Raw genomic sequence first — 22,309 nt, forward strand, 5'->3', positions numbered from 1 at the left:
GAGAATTTTTAAAACCGTACAAAGTTTGTGTAAAAGGCTTCTCAGACTTTGGGAAAATATTGACACAATATTCGCAGGACTCGGTTGGTGTTTCGAACAAACCAAAAGTCAAACAAACCAAAAAAAGCAGCAACAGCAAACAAACAGAAGTTCAAATGAAAGCCCCCTTACTCCCACTCCACCCTTTCATGTGGATGAAAAGAAATTTATTGCTAGGAGATACTCATGCGTTGTACTATAATTTATGGCAACATGACCGTAGCGTCGGTGGTGAAACAAAGCAAATGTACCAGCGAGTTCGTGGGTGTATGTGTGAGTTTTCGCTTTAAATTTTTTTTTCTTGTGTTTTTTATATTTTTGATAAACGTTTCATCCCATTCGGAACTTGAAGAAAAATTGTCTTCTCTTCTTTTCGGCGATGAGTTGTGAGGACAGACAAGAAGGCAGGCAGGCAGTCTCACTGCCATCACCAGCAATCTTGCATGGTGTTAGAAACGACACTCATCCGTCAAAAGTCACTTTTAAATCTTGAAAGATTCATTTCTTGTTGCTACGATACTTACCAAACATGGCAAGTGTCGATTCATTTCAACGTTCTTTCATCTCCATCTTCTTTGCCCACTTTTTTTTTGGTGTAGCTAAAGTTTTAAAGGTTTTTTCTACTTCCTTGATTATTTTTTTTCTCGGCGTTTGTGTTGCTGTTGGTTTCTCCTTCATCTCTAGTGTTGCCATAGATATGGTGCCTTGTTGTCAACATGAAGTGTTGGTGGTTTTTGTGGTTTAAGAGTTGTTAACAAATTTATATTGACGAACATTTTTTTCCGGAATTTTTTACCTTTGTTAAATGTTGTTGATGTTGCTTTGGTTTTGTTTCTTTTTGTGCGATTGTCTTATTGGTTAGTTTCATTATCATGTATACCAATATGTCCTCTCTCACTCTCACTCTCAACCATATGGATGGAGGGAGACTCTTTATCATTTGACACGGCCAAAACGTACCTTATCGAAATAACGGTTTTAACCCTACGTCTCTTTGGAACAAACCCGTTCCAGGACATTTGGAGTGGATCTAGCGATGTCCGTATGTCTGTCTGTCAGGCTGGTGCGCCCCATAACTCTCAAAGGGAGTATCCGATTTTGTCCAAACTTGGTATATCGTAATATTATTATCAAACTTAGATCGAGTTCGAAGATGTGCAATATCTGCCCACTCCTTCTGGTACCTCCCCCACAAAAGGTCACAATTAAAAAAAAAAAAATAATAAAATAAATTACTGCTCAGAAAGAGGAAAATGTAATATTTGCATCAGTGCTAGGTCAGGTGAGAAAATTTACAATATCGGTCCACTACATCAAGTACCTCCCACTAAAGATGGTAGAGATCCGATCATTTCTTGTGGTATGAACTTGGGGTAATGCCATTGAAATTCCAAAAAGCGCAGTAACTTACATCGCAACAGAAAAAAACAGACTCAAAAGAGATAAAGAGTTGCTTCGCTTGGCCGAAAGTGGTGAACTGCCGAATTTGATCTTCTCCGATGAGAAAACATTCGTTGTCCAGCAGAAAATGATCGTGTTTACTTGCCAAAGAGGTCAGCTGAAAATGTGAACTTCCGGTTGGCCACCAGAACTCAAGCGCCGGTGTTTGCCGCCATAACAGCCGATGGTCGCTCTCCACTCGTATTAATCGACCGTGGCATCAGAATAAATGCCGAATAATATAGAGAAAATATTCTGGAGGGTGTATTAAGGCCTTGGGCGCGCAAAAACTTTGGCCGCAGACCTTAGACATTCCAACAGGACTGAGCACTATCGCACTCTGCACGCGCCACCAAAAAAATGGTTACAAAATGAGGTTCCTCGCTTCATTTCCAGCACACAGTGGCCACCACCACAATCCGGATACCAATCCGTTGGACTAATGTGTCTGGGGTATTTTGGAAAGCAAGGTTGGCACTAAAAAATGCCAAAGTGTCGATCACCTCAAGCAAGCGCTTCGCCGGGAATGGGCCAAAATACCGCAGAGCAACATTCGGACAGCGTGTGACGGTTTCATTGGACGTTTAAGGGCCAAAGGTGACCAATTCGAAAAATCTAAACTTATTCTACAACTTGATGTTATTACCGACCTTTTTTGCTTTCATTCGGTAAAATTAAAAAAAATATATATAAAATTATGGCGTTTGACTTTGTTGCAGTTTTTTAACTCACCCTTTACTGTCAAAATGATGAGTATCCATTAAGCTCATAAAACGTGAAATTAACATCCGATTCCATTCAGACTTGGTACATCTCCATATTTCTATCAACATAAGATTTGTTACAAAAACGGTAGAGATCGGACCATTTCTTCTGGTTCTGGGCTCAAAGAAAACGAGATAAGCATCCAACTCTCTTCAAGTTTCACAGACACATATTTTTGCTAACACAAGATCTATTTTGAGGATAATATATAACTGCGAACCCCTTATGGTACCTCAACCACATAGGTTCACAATTTTCAATACTTTTATCTGTCATAACTTGTGGAACAAGTAAGTAGATTTTCTTGTAATTTTGCCCATACCAATATTTTTTATCTGTATTAGATGAAGTGTGGAAATGGAATAATTCTGTCGACTATATCTGGCACCTGTCGCACATTTTAACATTTTCTAAAAATTATCACATAGCTCATATAAAATGAAGAAAGTAACCAATATAGTCTAAACCTGGTACGTCGCAATATTCCTATACGAAATGGAAAATAATTTCCCATGCCTTTGAAACCTAGTCCATAGAGGGTCAACAATTTGAATAATCATAACAGAAGCCAAAATATATTCGAATAACCGAACATTGGCTGAGAGTATAAATCTGTCGGCAAAACGGATTAATATTTTTCCCGATTATTAGAAAATTTTAATTAACTCTCAATTATATTTAAAATTTATTTTTAACAAGAATTACTTGAAAATTCCCATGGTCAACGGAAAACCATTGAACATTTTTCACTCCTTTACATGCTCTGGATAATGTAATTTTATCTTTTGTTACAACTCAAAAATTCCACTCTGTTTAATGTCTTATTTATTGTATTGACACAGGATATTCTCCCTCTCGGTTGCTTGCCACACTCAAATTATTCAATGGCATTTCACCAAAAAACACTCTCCTGAACAGTAGAGCAAAGTAAAAGACATTCTACGGTATTGGAATTCTGCTTGTCATACCATAAATTTTCTTTAAACAATCAATTCATCTTTTACAGTTAACTCGGTGTACGTGTGTGTGTGTGTGTGCGTCTCTCCAATACATGGCTTGCAAAAATGTACAGAAGGGAAAAATCATAACAAAAACCAAAGTCTATTATCTGATGAAAGAATGTTTTCATTTTTTTTCTTTGCCCTTGTGTGTATGATGAGGAGAGGAATGCCCGTTGTTTTTTTTTTTTTTTTTTTCCTTGGTATTTTATTCTCGTTTTTCAAGGAGAAAAGCATATCCTTCATCAAGTCCAATGACAGTTTAAGTACTTTATGGGGTGTGTTGTTACTTCCCAATAGCGTTAAACTATAATGGAGGTGGCACAATGGAGATTGTTATAAACAAAAACAATGGGATGATATATACATTGCCTCGGGAACTTTTTGTCATATCTTTTGAAATGAGGTTCTTAACAATTGGTATTTAATTTTCGAAAGCATAGATCCTTCAGTCATTTGCAGGCAGCGGGTATATTAATAAACTAAGTCACCGACACAAATGCCCTCAACCATATGGCTACAGAGGGTATATATCATTTGATACGGTCAAAACGTGCCTCATCGAAATAACGGTTTCAAACCTTAGGTCTGTTTGGACCACTGGTGCGCATGATAAGTTTCGAAGGAAGAATCCAGTTTGGTCCAAACTTGGTGGATATTAATATTATTGTCATACATAGATCGAATTCCGAGATGGGCAAAATCGATCATCCCCCACAAATAGTCAATATTTTCAATGGAAATAATTTATATCATTGAAAGAGAAAGGATCATTCGATGTTGTGCCAATTTTGGAAATCCAAATATCGACTTACCCCATCAAGTACGTCACCTACAAATGGTCAAAATTTCGAATAATTATAACTCTTATAAAATTTGAAATAAGAGTGCGATTATCTTCGCACATCCCATTATTTCTACCAACACAAGCTCTTGTGTGAAGACGGTAGATATGGGTCCACTCCTACTGGTACCTCCCCCAAAGCGGGTCAAAATTTTTAATAACTATAAAGCTAGTAACAGCGATGCGAACATTCGATTATTTTCAAACTCAGGACAACACAAAATGTTTTTCAGAACAAGATCAGGTGGGAAGATGGGATATAACGGACCACTCCTTCTGGTACCTCCTCCACATCGGATCAACATTTTAAATAATTATATCTCTCAAAAAATGCGAAATAAGCTGGCGATTCATTCTAAATTACACACTCTCTAATATTTCTACTAACGGAAGATATGATGTGCAGATGATAGATATCGGTCCACCCTTTCTGGTACCTTCCCCGCAACTGGTCAAAATTTTGAAAAACCATTAAGCTATAAAACGAGAAATGAACATCCGATTCCATTCAAAATCGGCACATCCCAAAATTTATATCAACACAAGATTTGGTGTGAATAAGGATCGACATTTCGAATTATTATAACTTTTATGAAATGTGAAATAAAAGTCCTTCTTATGGGAAGAAGACCTTTCTATAAAAGAAGAACTTGTGGTTTTCTATGGAAAAGAACTTGTGGTCTTTATATGAGAAGAGCTTGTGTTGGCTGGAAAAGCATAAGTGGCTATCGTTAGAGCACTCCACCATTTAAATGTGAATAAATCTTTTGTGCCTCGTACCATCGCTCGTTACCGTGATACTGCTGGCGAAGCCCGACGCCAAGGAAGTGGATGGAAGAAAAAAAACGAAGCGACTTAAACGAAACCCACGTCGCAGTGGCCGAAATATGACTCGTGAGCTGAACATATCGCAATATTCCATTCGGCAATTATTAAAACATTAGCTCAGGGTAAAGCCATTGCAATTCCAAGAATTGCAAGAACTTACACCGCAACAGAAAGTAAATAGACTTAAAAGAGCTAAAGAGTTGCTTCGCTTGGCCGAAAGTGTTGAACTGCCGAATTTGGTTTTCTCCGCTCCGATGAGAAAACATTCGTTGTCCAGCAGTTTGTAAACAAACAAAATGATCGTGTTTACTTGCCAAAGAGGTCAGCTGAAAATGTGCACCTTCGATTGTCCACCAGAACTCAAGCGCCGGCCATGGTGATGGTGTGTGGCGCCATTACAGCCGATGGTAGCTCTCCGCTCGTATTAATCGATTGTGGCGTCAAAATAAGTGCCGAACATTATCGCGAAAATATTCTGGAGGGTGTATTAAAGCCTTGGGCACGCAAACATTTTGGCCGAAGACCTTGGACTTTCCAACGGGACTCAGCACGCGCCTTCTGAGAATTGTTACAAAATGAGATTCCTCGCTTCATTTCCAGCGCACAATGGCCACCAAAATCTCCGGATACCAATCCGTTGGACTATTGTGTCTGGAGTATTTTGAAAGCAAGGTTGGCACTAAAAAATGACAATGTGTCGATCACCTCAAGCAAGCGCTTCGCCGGGAATGGACCAAAATACCGCAGAGCAACATTCGGGCAGCGTGTGACGATTTCATTGGCCATTTGAAGGCCATAATTCGTGCCAAAGGTGACCAATTCGAACAAATCTCAACTTATTCTAAAATTTGGTGCTATTTCTGACATTTTTTGCTTTCATTCAATAAAATTACAAGAAAAAATGTATAAAAATTATGGCTTTTGACTTTGTTGCAGTTTTTTATCGCACCCTGTAAGTTCCAATCAAAAATCAAAATTAAAAAAAATCAAAATTAAAAATTCGGTCACAAGGCCCCGTAAAAAATAAAAAATGCTATCGCCTTCTCAATCGCCATAAGAACTCTCTTTAGAATTTTTCAAAAATCCCCTCCGCAATAACAACCTTCCAGAAATCGTATATTGGTCTTTATTTCTTCATTTGAAACGTTTTTTTTTTTATTTTTTATTTATTTATTTGTTTTTTTTTTTTTTTTTTTTTTTTTTTGTAAAATTTCTAGAAGTATATTATTCAGAACTGAACATTTGGATCATAATACAATTTATGCTCCAAATAATTGTTATCAAAATATTTTATTTATTTATCAAATATTTAATATAATAATATTTAAAATAATATTTATTAATCCTGTGTTAAACTTATTTTTCATTCCAGGTGTTCGTATGTTGGATGGCAAAGTGAATGATGTTGTCGAAGCGCAAGCTCTAAGTTTAAATCCATCGCATATTGATATATACAGTGCTTCATGGGGTCCAGAAGATGATGGCTCCACAGTTGATGGTCCCGGTCCCCTGGCTCGCCGTGCCTTCATTTATGGTGTGACCAGCGGTCGTCAAGGTAAAGGCTCCATTTTTGTATGGGCTTCTGGCAATGGTGGTCGTTATACCGATTCCTGCAACTGTGATGGTTATACCAACTCGATTTTCACTCTGTCCATCTCCAGTGCTACACAAGGAGGGTAAGTAAAAGAAATTTTAAATTTTAGAAATAAATTAATTATTTTTATTGTTGGTCAGACTTAATCACATTATTGTTGTTTTTATAAAAATAACGTTTGTTTTAGTGGAGAAAGATGGTAATGCTTCACAGGGGGTAAAGCAGAAAATAACTAGTTTTCGGAAGGAGCAACCAATCCTCGTCAGTTAGCTCGCTTTTTGTCTGAGGATATTCTCCCCAGGAGTTATTTTAAAATGACTTCTATTGAAAAAAAGGACTTCTCTAACCAGATTTCAGATTTAGGCATAAAATATGAATAAAACAAATTTTAAATGTTAGGAAAAGATTTAATTGTTTTAAATCAGAATTATACTTAAAATTTCAGTTTTTTATAATACTTTATAATAAAAACTAACATTTTAAACATCCACACACACACACAATTTTAATTGTTTTCCATCCGAAATCTACCTTGGCATTAATGCTTTTAATTTCACTCGCCCCACCCCCACATAAAATATTCAACATATTTATCTTATTGCATTGGCGGTTATTAACAAGTCGTTAAACATTCAGTTTTAAAATTAAATAATAAATCCACTCACTAGTCTTATAAAAGCCCTCCACATAATCCAGCTCATTATCTCTGGTCCACTTAATGTTCCAGCCAAATTGCCAATATCACAGCAGAAATAAAAATAAATAAATAAATAAAGCCGGGACTAAAAGTGGCGTTTAAATCGAACCAAAACGAGAACAACAAGAATAAAACCAACAACATTCAAATAAAATATGATAATGCGGTAGGCCAAATGATTAAGCCAAAAGAGAACTGCTGGAATGTAGGGTGGGTGGCCTGTGAACGTACATTAATGAATAATTACACCCGCAATCGATAATGTTAAAACGAAAGCTTTTAACAAAACCCCTAATAGGCGATACACACTGACACACACAAACATTAATTTTAAGCCATATTTAATTTGTTGAAAGCCAATAAATATTCATTACCAACAAATATTAATACACTCGCAGCCCAATGACAATGGGGGACTGGTGTGCAAAAAAAAATAAATTGTGAATATTTGAAAATATTCCTTTAAATACGTAGAATAAAAATTGGAGCAGAAAATAAAATTGTTTGCTTTTAGTGGGGATACAACACATGCCCACATTCCGTAACCTATAACATGTTGTATATATTTCAAATATTTTCAATACAGGGTGAAATAGAAAAAAACCCAAACAAAGTCTAACGCCATAATTTTCACATTTTTTTTAAAAAATTTTTATTGAATGAAAGCAAAAAATTTCGGAAATAGCATCAAATTTTAGAATAAGTTTCGATTTGTACGAATTGGTCACCTTTAGCACGAATTATGACCTTCAAACGGCCAATGAAACCGTCACACGCTGCCCGAATATTGCTCTGCGGTATTTTGGACCATTCCCAATTCGGCAGATCACCTCTTTCGGCCAAGCGAAGCAACTCTTTAGCTCTTTTGAGTCTATTTTCTTTCTTCTGTTGTGGTGTAAGTTCTTGCACTTTTTGGAATTTCAATGGCTTTACCCCGAGCTCATTTTTCAATATTTGCCGAATGGAATATTGCGATATGTTCAGCTCACGAGCCATTTTCGGCCACTGCGACGCGGGTTTCGATCAAGTCGCTTCTTTACTTTTCGAACCATTTCTGCTGATGTTGCTGTTTTCCTTCGTCCACTTCCTTGACGTCGGGAAGATGGTTGCGTTGTTTTTTTCATTTCACCCTGACACAAAGGTTTTTAGTATATGCAGGCTGGTCCTCATTTATTATAGCCCCCCTACAACAGTACCTCCCAATTTTCGGAATTTCGAAGATTTCCGCCACATTTCTCTACCAAATTAGCTTGAACTTGTCAGTTGGGATTCTCGGTAGGTCTGTTCTTTCCCATATAATGGTACCTACCGATTTTCCGTATTACTTAGGTTTCTGCCACAACTTTAAACTAAATCAGCTAAAACTTTGGGGTTCTTGGTAGGTCAGTTCTCTGTCTCGGCAAAGAATATGCCAAGATTCTACATCGGAAAGTACAGAAAATTACTGCGAAAAAATGTTGACGTTTTAATACCCTTTTGGTAATAATATCCGCCATCGATCCCTTTAAAAAAGTTCCTTTTTTTCTACTCCTTCGAATTTAAATTTTATCCATAGGTAGGTAAATTTTCAGGTGCAAAATGGTGACAATTTCGAAATCGGCACAATTTGCCCAACCATTTTGTACATTTTAATGCTTGTCTTACCATAGTAGTAGTACAAATTTCACAAACTCGCAACTTATTATATCTTTTGCACCAATATCGAATATTACGAAAATTTTTGCTTCTACCGATCACTCGACAAAAGTTTTGTAACTTTTAGTACGATTCGTAACACTAATTTTTCAATAATTCCGCTCCATCTAATATAACATTACATATAACACTATCTAATAATATTTTAATTCTGAGCGATGACTCTTTACCTTTCAGTACATTTTGTACCCCTAAAGTATAAATTTTTAAAAATTCAGCCGCATTTTCACCCACTTAACCAAGAAAAACCTTGAGAAAAATTCAAAATCTTACGGTACATTTTAGTACTCTTCATATGCTTATAGCCCAAATATACAAAAGTTGCGCATTATCTCCTTTAAAAATGGTGCCGTACAAAAAATTATGGGTTTCAGGGCTTTCCAGTCGTTCAATACCAGTGCCGCAAAACTTGTGCTTACTTTGTGTACTCTTAAATTACGAATTTTTAAAAAAAATAGCACATTACCTTACCCCCTCCTTTCGGAGGGTGATCCTTAAGCTAAATTAACAAGTTATAGCTCTTACCGGTAGCCTTATTTAAAAAGGCATACTATTCGGCACCTTTTTGGACTTTTCGTTCCTTTTATACAAAAACTTATAAGTTTTAACCCTTTCCGGCGGCTCAATGACAGGGGAATACTATTGTGCAACTTTTAGTACATTTTTTGTCCTTTATGCGTTCTTCTTATTGTTTTGTCCAACTTTAAAATAATTTCTAATTTTTTTTTACAACTTTCCTTTCAGTTTCAAACCCTGGTACTTGGAAGAATGCTCTTCTACACTGGCCACCACTTACAGTTCTGGAACTCCGGGACACGACAAGAGCGTTGCCACTGTTGATATGGACGGCCGTCTGAGACCCGATCACATTTGTACCGTAGAACATACTGGCACATCAGCTTCTGCCCCCTTAGCTGCTGGCATTTGCGCTCTAGCTCTGGAAGCTAATCCCAATTTGACATGGCGTGATATGCAGTACTTGGTTGTCTACACATCCAGACCGGCTCCTTTGGAAAAAGAATCTGGTTGGATGTTGAATGGTGTTAAACGCAAGTACTCCCACAAGTTTGGTTATGGTCTTATGGATGCTGGGGCTATGGTTTCTTTGGCTGAACAATGGACCACAGTGCCGCCTCAACATATCTGCAAGTCAAGGGAAAATAATGAAGATCGGAAAATTGAGGGAACCTATGGTTATACTTTGGCTACCCATATGGATGTTAATGGTTGTGCGGGAACCATTAATGAGGTACGCTATTTGGAACATGTACAGTGTCGCATTACATTGCGTTTCTTCCCTCGTGGTAATTTGCGTATCCTGCTCACCTCGCCCATGGGCACCACGAGTACTTTGTTGTTTGAGAGACCACGTGATATAATCAAATCGAACTTTGATGACTGGCCATTCTTAAGTGTTCATTTCTGGGGTGAAAAGGCTGAGGGTAGATGGACCCTGCAAATCATCAATGGTGGTCGTCGTCGTGTCAATCAACCTGGTATCTTGTCCAAATGGCAATTGATTTTCTATGGTACCGCGGTGCAGCCAATGCGTTTGAAGAGTGATTTGGTGTCGCAACCCATACGTGATCCTGTGTATACCTTTCCCACTGAATCGGATTTGGGGCAGCCCATAAATACCGATCAGTTTAGTAGTTTTTTAAATTTCCAAAATCTCTACACGGGAGCTGGTTCTAATCCTGAGCAGGCCGTTACCACTGTTGATGGTCATAATATACCCACACCGCAGAGGCAAAATGTCATGGCTGATTCCAATAATAAACTGGTGTTGCATGACTGTGATCCCGAGTGTGATTCTCAGGGTTGCTATGGCCGTGGACCCACCCAGTGTGTGGCCTGTAAACACTATCGTTTGGACAAGTAAGTATTTTTGGTAGGGAATTTTTAAATCTTAAATTAATATTTAATGTTTCCTCCTCTTTCTACCTTTTAGCACCTGTGTCAGTCGTTGTCCCCCACGTTCATTTCCCAACCAAGGCGGTGTCTGTTGGCCATGCCATGAGTCGTGTGAAACCTGTGCCGGTGCAGGCCAAGATAGTTGTTTGACTTGTGCTCCTGCCCATTTGCATGTAACCGACTTGGCTGTTTGCCTGCAAGTCTGCCCCGAAGGATATTATGAAAGTAAGTTGAAAAGTCTTGTAAAAATGAAAAACAAAATAAAATACTTTCATCTTTGCTGGTCTTCTCCTAACGTCTCCTTGTACATCTTCTCTGTGTTCTTCTTTTTTTCCAGATTATGACAACAAAACTTGTGTTCCCTGTGAAGCTAATTGTGGTTCATGTCAAGATCGTCCCGATTATTGTACATCATGTGAACATCATTTAGTGATGCATGAACACAAATGCTTCTCCTCGTGCCCCCTGCATACCTACGAAACGGAGGAATACAAGTAAGTACACTTCAGTTTTAATACTTGTTTTTCTCTACACAAGCACTTCAGTGTTTTATTTTTATATGAAATTATTTTTATATAACAAGTATATGGTTGTGGTGGTAATGCTGCACAATATTATACAACATTAATCTCCTTTACCTTGACACTTTTTCCAACATCATAATATTGCCAAGAGGAATATTATGAGAAATAATATGAATTAAAATACTTTCCAATCAGCACATATAACCTCGGAGTTTAAGTGCGGTTAAGTGGAATGCAAATGAAGCTAACTTTGGTTATGTGGAATGAAATAATATACAGTTGACTTAAAAAATTGGTTCAAATTATTTTGAATATATTTCAAATAATGAGTTATAAAAAATCATAACCTGATAAACGTCGATTTTTAAACTTTTTTCTACCAAGGCATACTACAATGAAAATTGTTTATAGTGCAAACAGAATTTAATTGCAAATATATAACACCGGATAACATTAAATTGTAATTCCAATGCCTAAAAAAATTGAAGCATAAAAATTACATTTTCTACCTAATTATATTGTCAGTCTTTATGTAAATTTAATTGCAATACTCAATATCTCATTATTTAAAAATGTATTGCCAGCGAAATAACTATATAAAAAACCCTTGAGGAATAGTCAATGGTCGGGCGGGCCGATTATATGACACCCTACACCATATTAAGTAGAGCTTCCGTACCAAAAGAATTTATTTCAAGTAGATCATACCACCTATCAACCTTTGACTTCAGAGCAGTTATAGTTTTGGTTTCAGGGGTAACTAATATGTGGGAGGCGTATCCCATTCTGAATCGATTTTCACTGAATTTGACGGAGACATTTTAATTCTTTATTCCAAAAAACATTGCTGTAGAGCGAATGATATCACTTCGAGAGGGATTATATTAAAAAAAATATATATATCGGAGCCGAGTTCCACAAAATGGAAACGTACGTCCCGAAATTCACTCCATTTGGATATATATGGGAGCTATATTCAAATCTTAGCCGTTCTTGATAAAATTTAGCAAATGTATTTCTGAGTTCTATAAGATATCTGGCACAAATATCCTTGTTGTAAAGTGCATATTACGCATGTGACGGACTTTAACATCAAATCGGATGAAACATATATATGGAAGCTAAAGCTATATCTAACCCGTTTCATTTTCAAATTTGATGTACTTGCTTCTAGACTGAATTCGGTCGGATGTACCAAAATCTAAGAAATCAATTGTATATATAGGAACTATATCCACACACTTATTTCAGAGCTGTACTCTGATACCAAAGATCATTATTGTGGAATGCATATTACACGTTTAAGGGACTTTAAACCCCAAATCGGACAAAACATATATATGGGAGCTATAGCTATATCAGAACCGATTTTCGCTAAATTTGAAGTACTGGTTTCTAGGATGAATTTAGTCGTAAATTCCATTTAGGCTTATATTAGCCATTTGGTGCACAATAAACCTGATATCGGATAAAGAAATATATGGAGCTATATCCTAATCTGAACCGATCTCGATAAAATTTGTGATGGACTTAAAACTCCAAATCGGATGAAACATATAAATGACTATAGCTAGATCGGAACCGATTTTCTCCAAATTTAATGTACTTGCTTCTAGACTGAATTCGGTGGGATGTACCAAAATTCAGGTCATTAGGACTTATATTGGCCATTTGATGCACAATTGACCAGAAATTTATGGGAGCTGTATCTAAATTTGAACAGATTCTCGCCAATGTCAATGGGGTTCGTCCTTAGGCCAAACAAATATTGTTTGGACAATTTCATCCCAATCGGATAATAAATGCGACCTGCATTTTGTTCACAAAAATTCATGGACAGACAGACGGACTGACATGCATAAATCGACTTAGAAAGTGATTCTATGAAGATCCTCAAAAGTAACTATGAGTCTATCTCGCTTCCTTCTCCCTGTTACAAACAACTGCACAAAGACATAATACCCTTACCACTTTGCGGTGTAAGGTATAAAAATTGGCTCCGTTCGCGGGCTGTAACCACAGATGATCTGGAGTGGCGGAGCATCGTATTGTACAGGCCTGTATTACACGCCGAACTGCTGTCTGCTGCTGGGCTTTGATTATCAATCAGTCAGTCAATTGTTTCACTACTCTTTTATATATACATAGATTCGACTCATAATGACTGTATCCATAGAGTCCCAATTTTGTTTATCCACCAATTCTATAAAATTCTTCTTCAGCCAGGATCATAAAAAATTTCGAGTGTTTGACGTCCCTAAAATTTCCAATTTAGCAAAGACAAACAATGTGATAACCTACAACACTACAATATGTTGGAAAACCTCCTTAGTTCCGAACACATTTTAGTCGATTATTTGGAATTATGCAATAATGTTACCCTTTGTTTTTTGCAGGGGATATTTTCCTTATATTTATACTCTATGTCGTCTTGATAGGTATCCAAAACAATTTCACACAAAAGTTGTGGTCCATTTTACCCACTACATATAACTCAAGGGTTGTACAAAATGCTGCAACTCTGCGCTGTCCTAAACCCTAAGGTGAAAAAATATTACCAAACAAAAATTCAATATTATAAGACAAAAATGAAAAATCTCATGCGATAAAAATATAACAAAAAAATATAAAAAAAATATTCACATTTTTTTTAACCGATTTTCTTAGATTCTATCCTTTTCTGGCATGAGGTCTAATTAACATCCCCTTCATTGATATATGAGATTGTACATATTTTGCTATATATGCGACATCTTGGATAAGATAATCAATGTAACGGTCAAAAATGAAATTTTCGTGCGTTTGTGATTTCGCCCGGATTAAAAATATTCGCAGTTTGACGCAAATTTTGTTGTGGTATATTTAACCCGCTAAATATTGTCCGATAACCAAATACTCTAGCCGCATGCTAAATTCCGCGTCGATTGGTCTATAATTGCGACCTGTAGAGCAACTGCAAAATCAAGATTTTTTTCTTGTTTTAGGTCCATTTCAACAGTTAAATATTATGTGATCATCTCCAAAAGCAATAGGCTTCTATTCTGACCCTTACCCCACCTACATTTTCAATTTCGTGAGGATCGGGCCATAATCGCGACCTGTAGAGTGATTACAAATTAACGTGGCCAGACGGACAGACGGACATACATAGATAGATCGACTCAGCTCGGCGAGATATGAAGATCCATAAATAGTTTTCTATGTCGGAGAGCAATATTTCGAGGTGTTACATAATATTTGGCCCAATCAATCTTATAATACCCCCAACACATACTGTTGTAGGGTATAACAATTTTTAGAGGAATGAACTAATATCGTATTTTTAGTCGGTTAAAAATATAATAATAAAATACTAAATTTAATATATTTTAGGATTTATATTTACACCCTTTCTTATCAATACCATCCAGACTAAATAACTTCATGAGCCCGAGTTTGAGCATCATCAAAAGTTATTTTTAGTAAGATCGTTCAAAGTGTTAAACAATATGAATGTTGTTTTGGTCGGTGCTTGGCCAATATTTTGCTCTCCATCTCTCTCTCTCTCTCTCTCTCTCTCTCTCTCTCTCTCTCTATGACGACAAGGTGATGTTCTGACCTTACATTCCTTCATTCTAAGAACACAGATTGATTAAATAAATTATATCAATTAACATTTTACCACATTGTTTCATGTACTCCAGTTGATTTTATTTGAAGGCCCTGCCCTCTAAAGGAGTTAGTGAGGTGTATTAGTATTACAGCGGTGGTGGTGATGATTGTTGTTGGCTGGTACAACAAGTGCCTCATTAGTGCGTTTCTCTCTTTTGCCGTTTTGTCATTACTGCGGCATGAACGCCATTCCACTTAATGTTTCGTCTCTTCATCGTGTCGACGTCGTCGGCATCTACTCAAGAGAAATACTTGAGATAAAGTTTCAGTGAAGCTGCAATATATGTTATGCACTTCATATAGCGCTTGTAAAGTGTTTGGATGTTTTTTTTTTTTTTTTCTTTCTTGTGTTGCTTTTTCTATTTTTTGCTTTTTTTCTCTTCATTTTATGACAACATTCTAATTACTATGAAAATGTTCACACTTCTTGTTGCAATGTCATGTTACACGTTAATGAGTTCACAAGAGCCGCTTTAGTTGTACACATCACAGAGATACCCACATACATACATTCGAAAGAATAAACATTTGGCTGGAAGTATGTCTTATACAAGTATGCTATCTGAATTACGCTATCATATACAACTATTATTATATCGCTGTAGTGAAACCTCTACGCCACTTGTCGAGGGTTAAGTAGTGCCAGAGGATAAATGTTTGGCAAAAGGTTTTAATGGTTTGGTTGTTGCAACAACAACAAAAAATTGTTGCTGATGCAGCAACAGCAAGCACATTTGTGACACCTGACTAATTTGCAGATGTTTGAAGAAAAAATATATAATAGAGAAAATAAAAAATATATGAAGTGGATCACAACTTCTCGAAGTTGTAATTTGGGCTCCATTAAATCGTCCATATATTCAAATTTATTTGGCAGAGGTCCCAAATCACGATACCTCCTGATTTTCGGCATTTAAATATTTTACCTGAATTTTCAAACAAATCAACCATAATTTGGTATATCTGTTTTTTTTTATAAATTCACTCTTCCCAAAAATATCCAATATAGCTATAAATGAATCTTCGGAATTGTCTTTTGATTGTGACAGGGTTTAAAACTTATAGGCAGGATAGGCTAACATACATGCGCAGGAGGTGGCACTGTAGTTTTAGTCAAAGATAATCTTCGCTGAGAAAAAAATCCCCATCTCCTCAGCGGATATAAAATCTGGTGTTGCTATAGTCTCGAGGAATGAAAGTTCTCTATATGATTCGCCTCTTTATAACAGCGATCTGTTGGTCGTTTCCAAATTTTGGATTTAGACTCCATCCGCTTTACGCGGCAGTGGCTATGTAGAAGTTAGTGGATACCTGAACGCGAGACATCCGACATTTTGGACGATGCAGAGGTCCATACCAAGGGACGAGCTATTGTCCGGATATAGCAGCTATACCGGCTGATAGGTCCACTAGGCCTAATTGAGTGGCAGGGTCGTATACTCATAGAGATATATAGATAGATAGATAGATAGATAGATAGATAGATAGATAGATAGATAGATAGATAGATAGATAGATAGATAGATAGATAGATAGGTAGATAGATAGATAGATAGATAGATAGATAGATAGATAAATAGATAGGCTCCCTGCACAATGAAGAAGTCAGATCGTTTTATTCCTCCGACTGGATGAACTTCAGGCGCTATAGGCAGAGGCTTGAAGGAGGTAACTCTACCAGCCGACCGCAATGTTTTCATTTCAGAAATATATATCTGCATTGAGGACTAAGTTCTGCCATTGATGCTTCAGTGCAGAAATCAGTTACCCGGGTAATCTCCCTCCTAGGGTTTTAAGCAATATTAGGGAATGTAGACGGTTTTGTAGAGCGTAGATCTGGTGATCCTGAGCGACGACTAGTCTCACGGCAGACATCCGCAACCTTGACCAGATCATCGAGGCCAATGATCGCTGATTCGAAAACATTCGACATAAATAATTTCTCGAAAGAATTTCGAATAATTCCGGTCTTGCCTCTCGGCATTCTATCAGTGGTGCTAAGTTCAGTTCTGACGAACGTAGGGCTGAGAGGAGGAGATAGGAGAGTCTCGGTCGACGATTCTTTCCAGCGTCATGTCCAATTGACGGTGGAGAGGGTAGGATCCGTTCTCCTATCTTGTCGTTTAGCAGTTTATTCACTGCCAATCGCTCTCCTGTGGACAACATCTCCTTTTGGAAAGAAAGTGGGTTTGTCTATCCCAGGAAGGTTATCTTTACGCTCGTGAATCGTGCAGTGTGGACCAAATTTCCGATTTAGCTTTGAAAAGGGCAGGGAATGTAATTCTGTCCTTTTTGACAATCCTTGACCATTGCCTTAATCATTGGTATTTTCATATAGCTTGAAAAGAGGCCAAGAGGGTTCCCACACTGAAGCGGGATTCTAACCCCTCTCAGTGTTTTAATTACAGTCCTATTTCCCTTCTGTCGCCGTTCACAAAGTTATTCGATTATTTTATTCCTGCAAGGATAAGGGAGAATTCTGCGGGATTGTCACTTCGTTGTAGCTCTGGTTTCTCAATGACCAAAGACAAAGGCTTCGACAAAGAGTACGAAACTATAGCCGTCTCCCTAGATATCGCCAGGGCTTTCGACTCTATCTGGCATGATGGAATTTTATATAAATTCCAAACGTTTGGCTTTGGCAGTCAATCCTGCAGAATGGTCGCTAGTTGTTCTAGGGATCGATTATTCCGCATAAAAGGTGAGCGACTATCTAGCCGCAGCCTTGGCAGGGTCTTGGCAGGGGTTTCTTAAGGCTCTCTCCTTGACCCGATGTTATTCAACATTTTCTTTTCTGGTCCGCTTACTAGGTCGGTAAATAGACGCGTTAACGAATACCACAATGCCATCCATCGGTTCGTGGTTAGATGGCGCCTAAAGTTGAATGTAGAGAAATGTTGCGCTAAGCCCATCATATGTCGACGGACCATTGTCTACCCTAATTTTAAGACGTTTTAAAGGTAGGCTCGGAGCAGGTTCTTTTGTCAGATAAGATGAGAAACTTAGGGGTAGTATTTCAGAAGAGGTTCCACCGTATTCGTCTTGTAGACGATGACCTTTCAAGGGCCAAACTTATTTGTATTTTAGATGCAGTGGAAACTTGAGTATGAAAGGTGTCCTCTCCCAATATGTTAGGCTCTTGATCTATGTGTTTCCCGCCTGGTTTGACATCTCGTCCCATTAGGTGGAAAAGTTAAGGTTGTGGGAAAGAAAACACGTCCCTCTTGTCTGGCAGGTGGCTCCTACAGAGCCCATTCCTGTAAGGCGATCCATGATAGGGCACAAATTGACAGAATAGACGACTTTATGAGGATGACTGGCCTGCAATTCTTTACAGATGCCAGTTCAGTTAAATAGCATCGTTGAGGGTATGTTATGGTGCTTTTGAGGATTCTAACCAGCTTTAAGCTCGGAAGCATTTGCCTCCAGCCGCCCTTTTCTGGCTAAACGAACGGGGCCTAGTGCACGGGGATGAGGGTATTCTATTCTTTAATAGGAGATTTTTAGTTTCGGATTGGAGTAGGCTGTGTACAACACCGACCAGCTTATATAAGTGAGGTAGTCTTAAGTGTATTGTATATATTTGTGTGAATTTTAATTATATTTTTCGGTACATATTTAAGGTTATAGCCATAAGGCATAATGTAGCTTGTCGTGTTCACAAACATCTTGTGGCTGTTTCATGATTGGCTTTAATTAAATCTTTGTATTCGTACTGGACTTCCATGTAGATATCCTTGCATTTCAGCTATCACTCATCACATCTGTCATATCTTAATTTTTCTATTAACAGCTATTAGTTCTTATCACAAAGTTCATATTAAACGACAGGACACTACACCAAACACAGACACATACACACATTTTCGCTCACATACACAATGAATATAGAAATTCAATTATCAGCAAGTATGGCTGTTGGTGACATGTCGTTTCGTTCGTTCGTTTTTAAAATGAACATCGTTGGTGGGCAACAAGCAAAACTATTGGCAGTTAATTTATTTTGTTGTTAACTTACTTACATGGTAAATACTCGTATATACAGAGAGAGATAGAGAGAGATAGGAAACCAGTAAGGCACAAATACCAAGTTGAAGATGAATAGGCATGTCCAATTTTCGCCACATGGCTGGTTCTTGAAAAAGGGACAACATTTCGTGGGGTCAAGCCTAGTGCTGTACATAAATTACAGTGTCTTAACACATTATCATTTTCACTGTGATACCCGCTGTTGTTGTTGTAGTTGTTGTGTGGCATCACTGATCACACTGTCAATGTAATTGACTTCATGTAAACAGTCAAGATATTTTATATTGTATGACTTGGCCGGGTTTGTTTGTTTGTCGGAGTGCGTAGTTGTTAAAGGAATTACGGACCCGGACCCGTATGCCAGTCGCAAAGCAGTGGAAGCGAAACGAAAACGACATAATGATAGATCCATCGAATGTTGAAGTAGCTCCTGCTGCTGCTGCTCTATGTATGTAGATACGATGGTATCCAATATATGGATGCTGGAGTTGTTTCTGCTACTGCTTCTGTTAACTGATTTCCATCTTTGTGTGGACTCTGTCCATCATAGTTAATGGGTACATGTACATGTGGTAGACATTTAATTGGTTGCAAGTTGAAGTTGAATGGTCGGGGACATCGTCAAACACACACTCTTATATAAACTTCAATCCCGTAACGAATAAATGTTATTGGGAATGAGAATTTGCACTGTGGTATTGAAAGGTTTTAATAATAAAATTTCAATTAACACATTGAACGCGAAACCGCTATTTAAATGCTCCCAATATAAATGGTACAAAATTTAGTACTTTTTGTACTTTTATAAAACATTATCTTTTTATCAATACTGTGCGCAAGAATATTAAGCGGTTCAAAATTAAAATTTCGGTTCTGTGGGTAGCAATCTACTAGTAGTACGAAATGTAGCACTTTTCGCACACTTGGTGTATGAACTCGTTACAACAACCAATGTCACTTCTTCAAGTACACTAAAATCGATTTTCTAGTTATACCCTCAGCCATATGCCTAGATTGATAGATTATTTGATACGCCCAAACAGTGAATCATCGAAATAATGGTTTTGGACTCTAGGTCTTGAAACATAGTATTATTTTTAAAGTTAGTCGAGTTCGGAAATGGACAATTATAACCAAAAGGAATATAGTTTTTTGAAAATTCCGAAAGTTTTGTGGGGTAGTATCAGAAAGAGTGGACTTATACTCTTTCTGATACTACCCCACAAAACTTTCGGAATTTTCAAAAAACTATATTCCTTTTGGTAATAATAATCCGACTTCGCTCCAACTCTGCAAATAATAATATTTGCATCAGCGCTACGCCAGCGAGAAAATGGACAATATAGGTCCATTCCGTCAAGTACATCCCCCAGAAAGTGTCAAAATGGTGAGTTATTATAAATCTTATAAAATGTGATCTACCCATGGTCTGGTGTGAAGATGGGAAATATCGGTCCACCCCTTCTGGTACCTCCACCACAAAGGGCCAACATTTTTAAATATCCATTAAAGTAATAAAATCCGAAATTAACATCCGATTTCATTCAGATTTGGTACATCTCAATATTTCTATCAACACAAGATCTGTCATAAAGATGATAAAGATCCAACCATTTCATTCGGTATCTCCCCCACAAAAGGTCAACGTTAAATGACCAAAACGTTTATAAAATCCGAAATAAGCATCCGGTTCTCTTTGCATTTCACACATCCCATTATTTCTAATAACACAAGATCTGCTTTGAAAATGACAGGGATTGTATCATTCCTTTTGGTACCTACCCCACAAAGGGCCAATGTTTTGAATATCCAGCTCAAAAAACGCGAATCTAACATCCGATTCCATTCAGACTTGATATATCTCAATATTTCCATCAACAAAAGATCTGTTATAGAGTTGGTAGAGATCGGACCATTTCTTCCGGTACCTCCCACACAAAGAGTCAACGTTTTGAATAACCAAAACGATTATAAAATCCGAAATAAGCATCCGGACCTCTTCGTATTTCACACATCCCATTATTTCTACTAACGCAGCAACTGCTATGAAGATGGGATATATCGGTCCACTCCTTCTGGTACCTCCTCCACAAAGATACCTCTGTTTCCATTTAGACTTGGTATATCTCAATATTTCCATCGACAGATCTGTTATTGAGATGGTGGAGATCGGACCATTTCTTCTGATACCTCCCTCACATAGGGGTCAACATTTTGAAAAACAAAACGCTCAAAGAATGCGAAATAAGCATCCAACTCTCTTCAAATTTCACAAATACAAACAGTTTTGCTGACACCAGATCTGTTGTGGAGATTATATATATCTACGAACCCTTTCTGGTATCTCACCCACAAAGGGTCACAATTTTCAATACTTTTATCTGTCATAGCTTGCAAAACAAGTCAGGGATTCTTTACAACTTTCTCTCAACCAGAAACCTGAGATAAGTTTTGAATTAATGATTTCGGATAAAATTGAATATAAATTGTTCGATTTTCTTGTAATTTTGCCCATATCAATATTTTTATCTGTATTAGATAAAGTGTGAAAATGGAATACTTCGGTCGACTATATCTGGTACCTCATGCACATTTTAATATTTTCTGAAAATTATCACACCTCACATATTAAGTGAAGAAGGTAACCAATATAGTCCAAAGGTGACACGTCACAACATTTATATCAAATTTATTTAGGTCCGATACGAAATAGACAATATTGGCCCATTCCTTCGGAACCTACTCCATAGAGGATCAAAAAATTAAATAATCATACCAGATATCTAAATATATTTAGATAATCGAACATTTGGTGTGGGTACACATCTGTCGGCAAAACCGATTCATACTTTTTAATTTCTTGTTTTTTTTTTTTTGGAATTTAGAAAAAACTTTTGATATCTTACATTGAGGCCTTTCAAAGAGAAAAAAAATTAAAATCTTTATATTTTCCTGCGTTATACATCTTCCAAAATAGTGCAACATTTCTTCTCCGTACCACTGCATGATACACAACTACTATTTGATTGAATCTATCAATTTGTGCCCCAAAAGTGTTTGCATAAGTTTATTTGCATCCTTGTGACAATGAACAACGACTGCATTTGATTGACATCTTGTTTTATAAGTTCTGACATGTAATTTGGTAAATACGTCACATTTACACAAAAAGGAAATATATTACTGCCACGTGGCATCGTCAGAAAAAAGCTTGAAAAGGAAATGAGGAGATGTCTTTGTAAAGAAAAAAATAAAAATTTTAAACTTATTAAATATTTTTTTACAATATTT

The 22,309-nt window shown here is 37.2% G+C and overlaps 1 protein-coding gene across 2 annotated transcripts in view; it reads left to right on the plus strand.

The window, feature by feature from the left end:
• The window catches only part of LOC101889562 (furin-like protease 2), a 472,277-nt gene that overhangs the window by 416,400 nt on the left and 33,568 nt on the right, over nt 1–22,309 (plus strand). For both annotated transcript variants that reach the window (XM_059122172.1, XM_059122173.1), the window contains exons 7-10: nt 6,287–6,590; nt 9,645–10,778; nt 10,852–11,039; nt 11,152–11,308. In XM_059122172.1, the coding sequence (XP_058978155.1) occupies nt 6,287–6,590; nt 9,645–10,778; nt 10,852–11,039; nt 11,152–11,308 (1,783 nt within the window). The remainder of the gene's footprint in view (nt 1–6,286; nt 6,591–9,644; nt 10,779–10,851; nt 11,040–11,151; nt 11,309–22,309) is intronic.

This window comes from Musca domestica, unplaced genomic scaffold (assembly GCF_030504385.1).
Source record: "Musca domestica strain aabys unplaced genomic scaffold, Musca_domestica.polishedcontigs.V.1.1 2, whole genome shotgun sequence".
NCBI lineage: Eukaryota > Metazoa > Arthropoda > Insecta > Diptera > Muscidae > Musca > Musca domestica.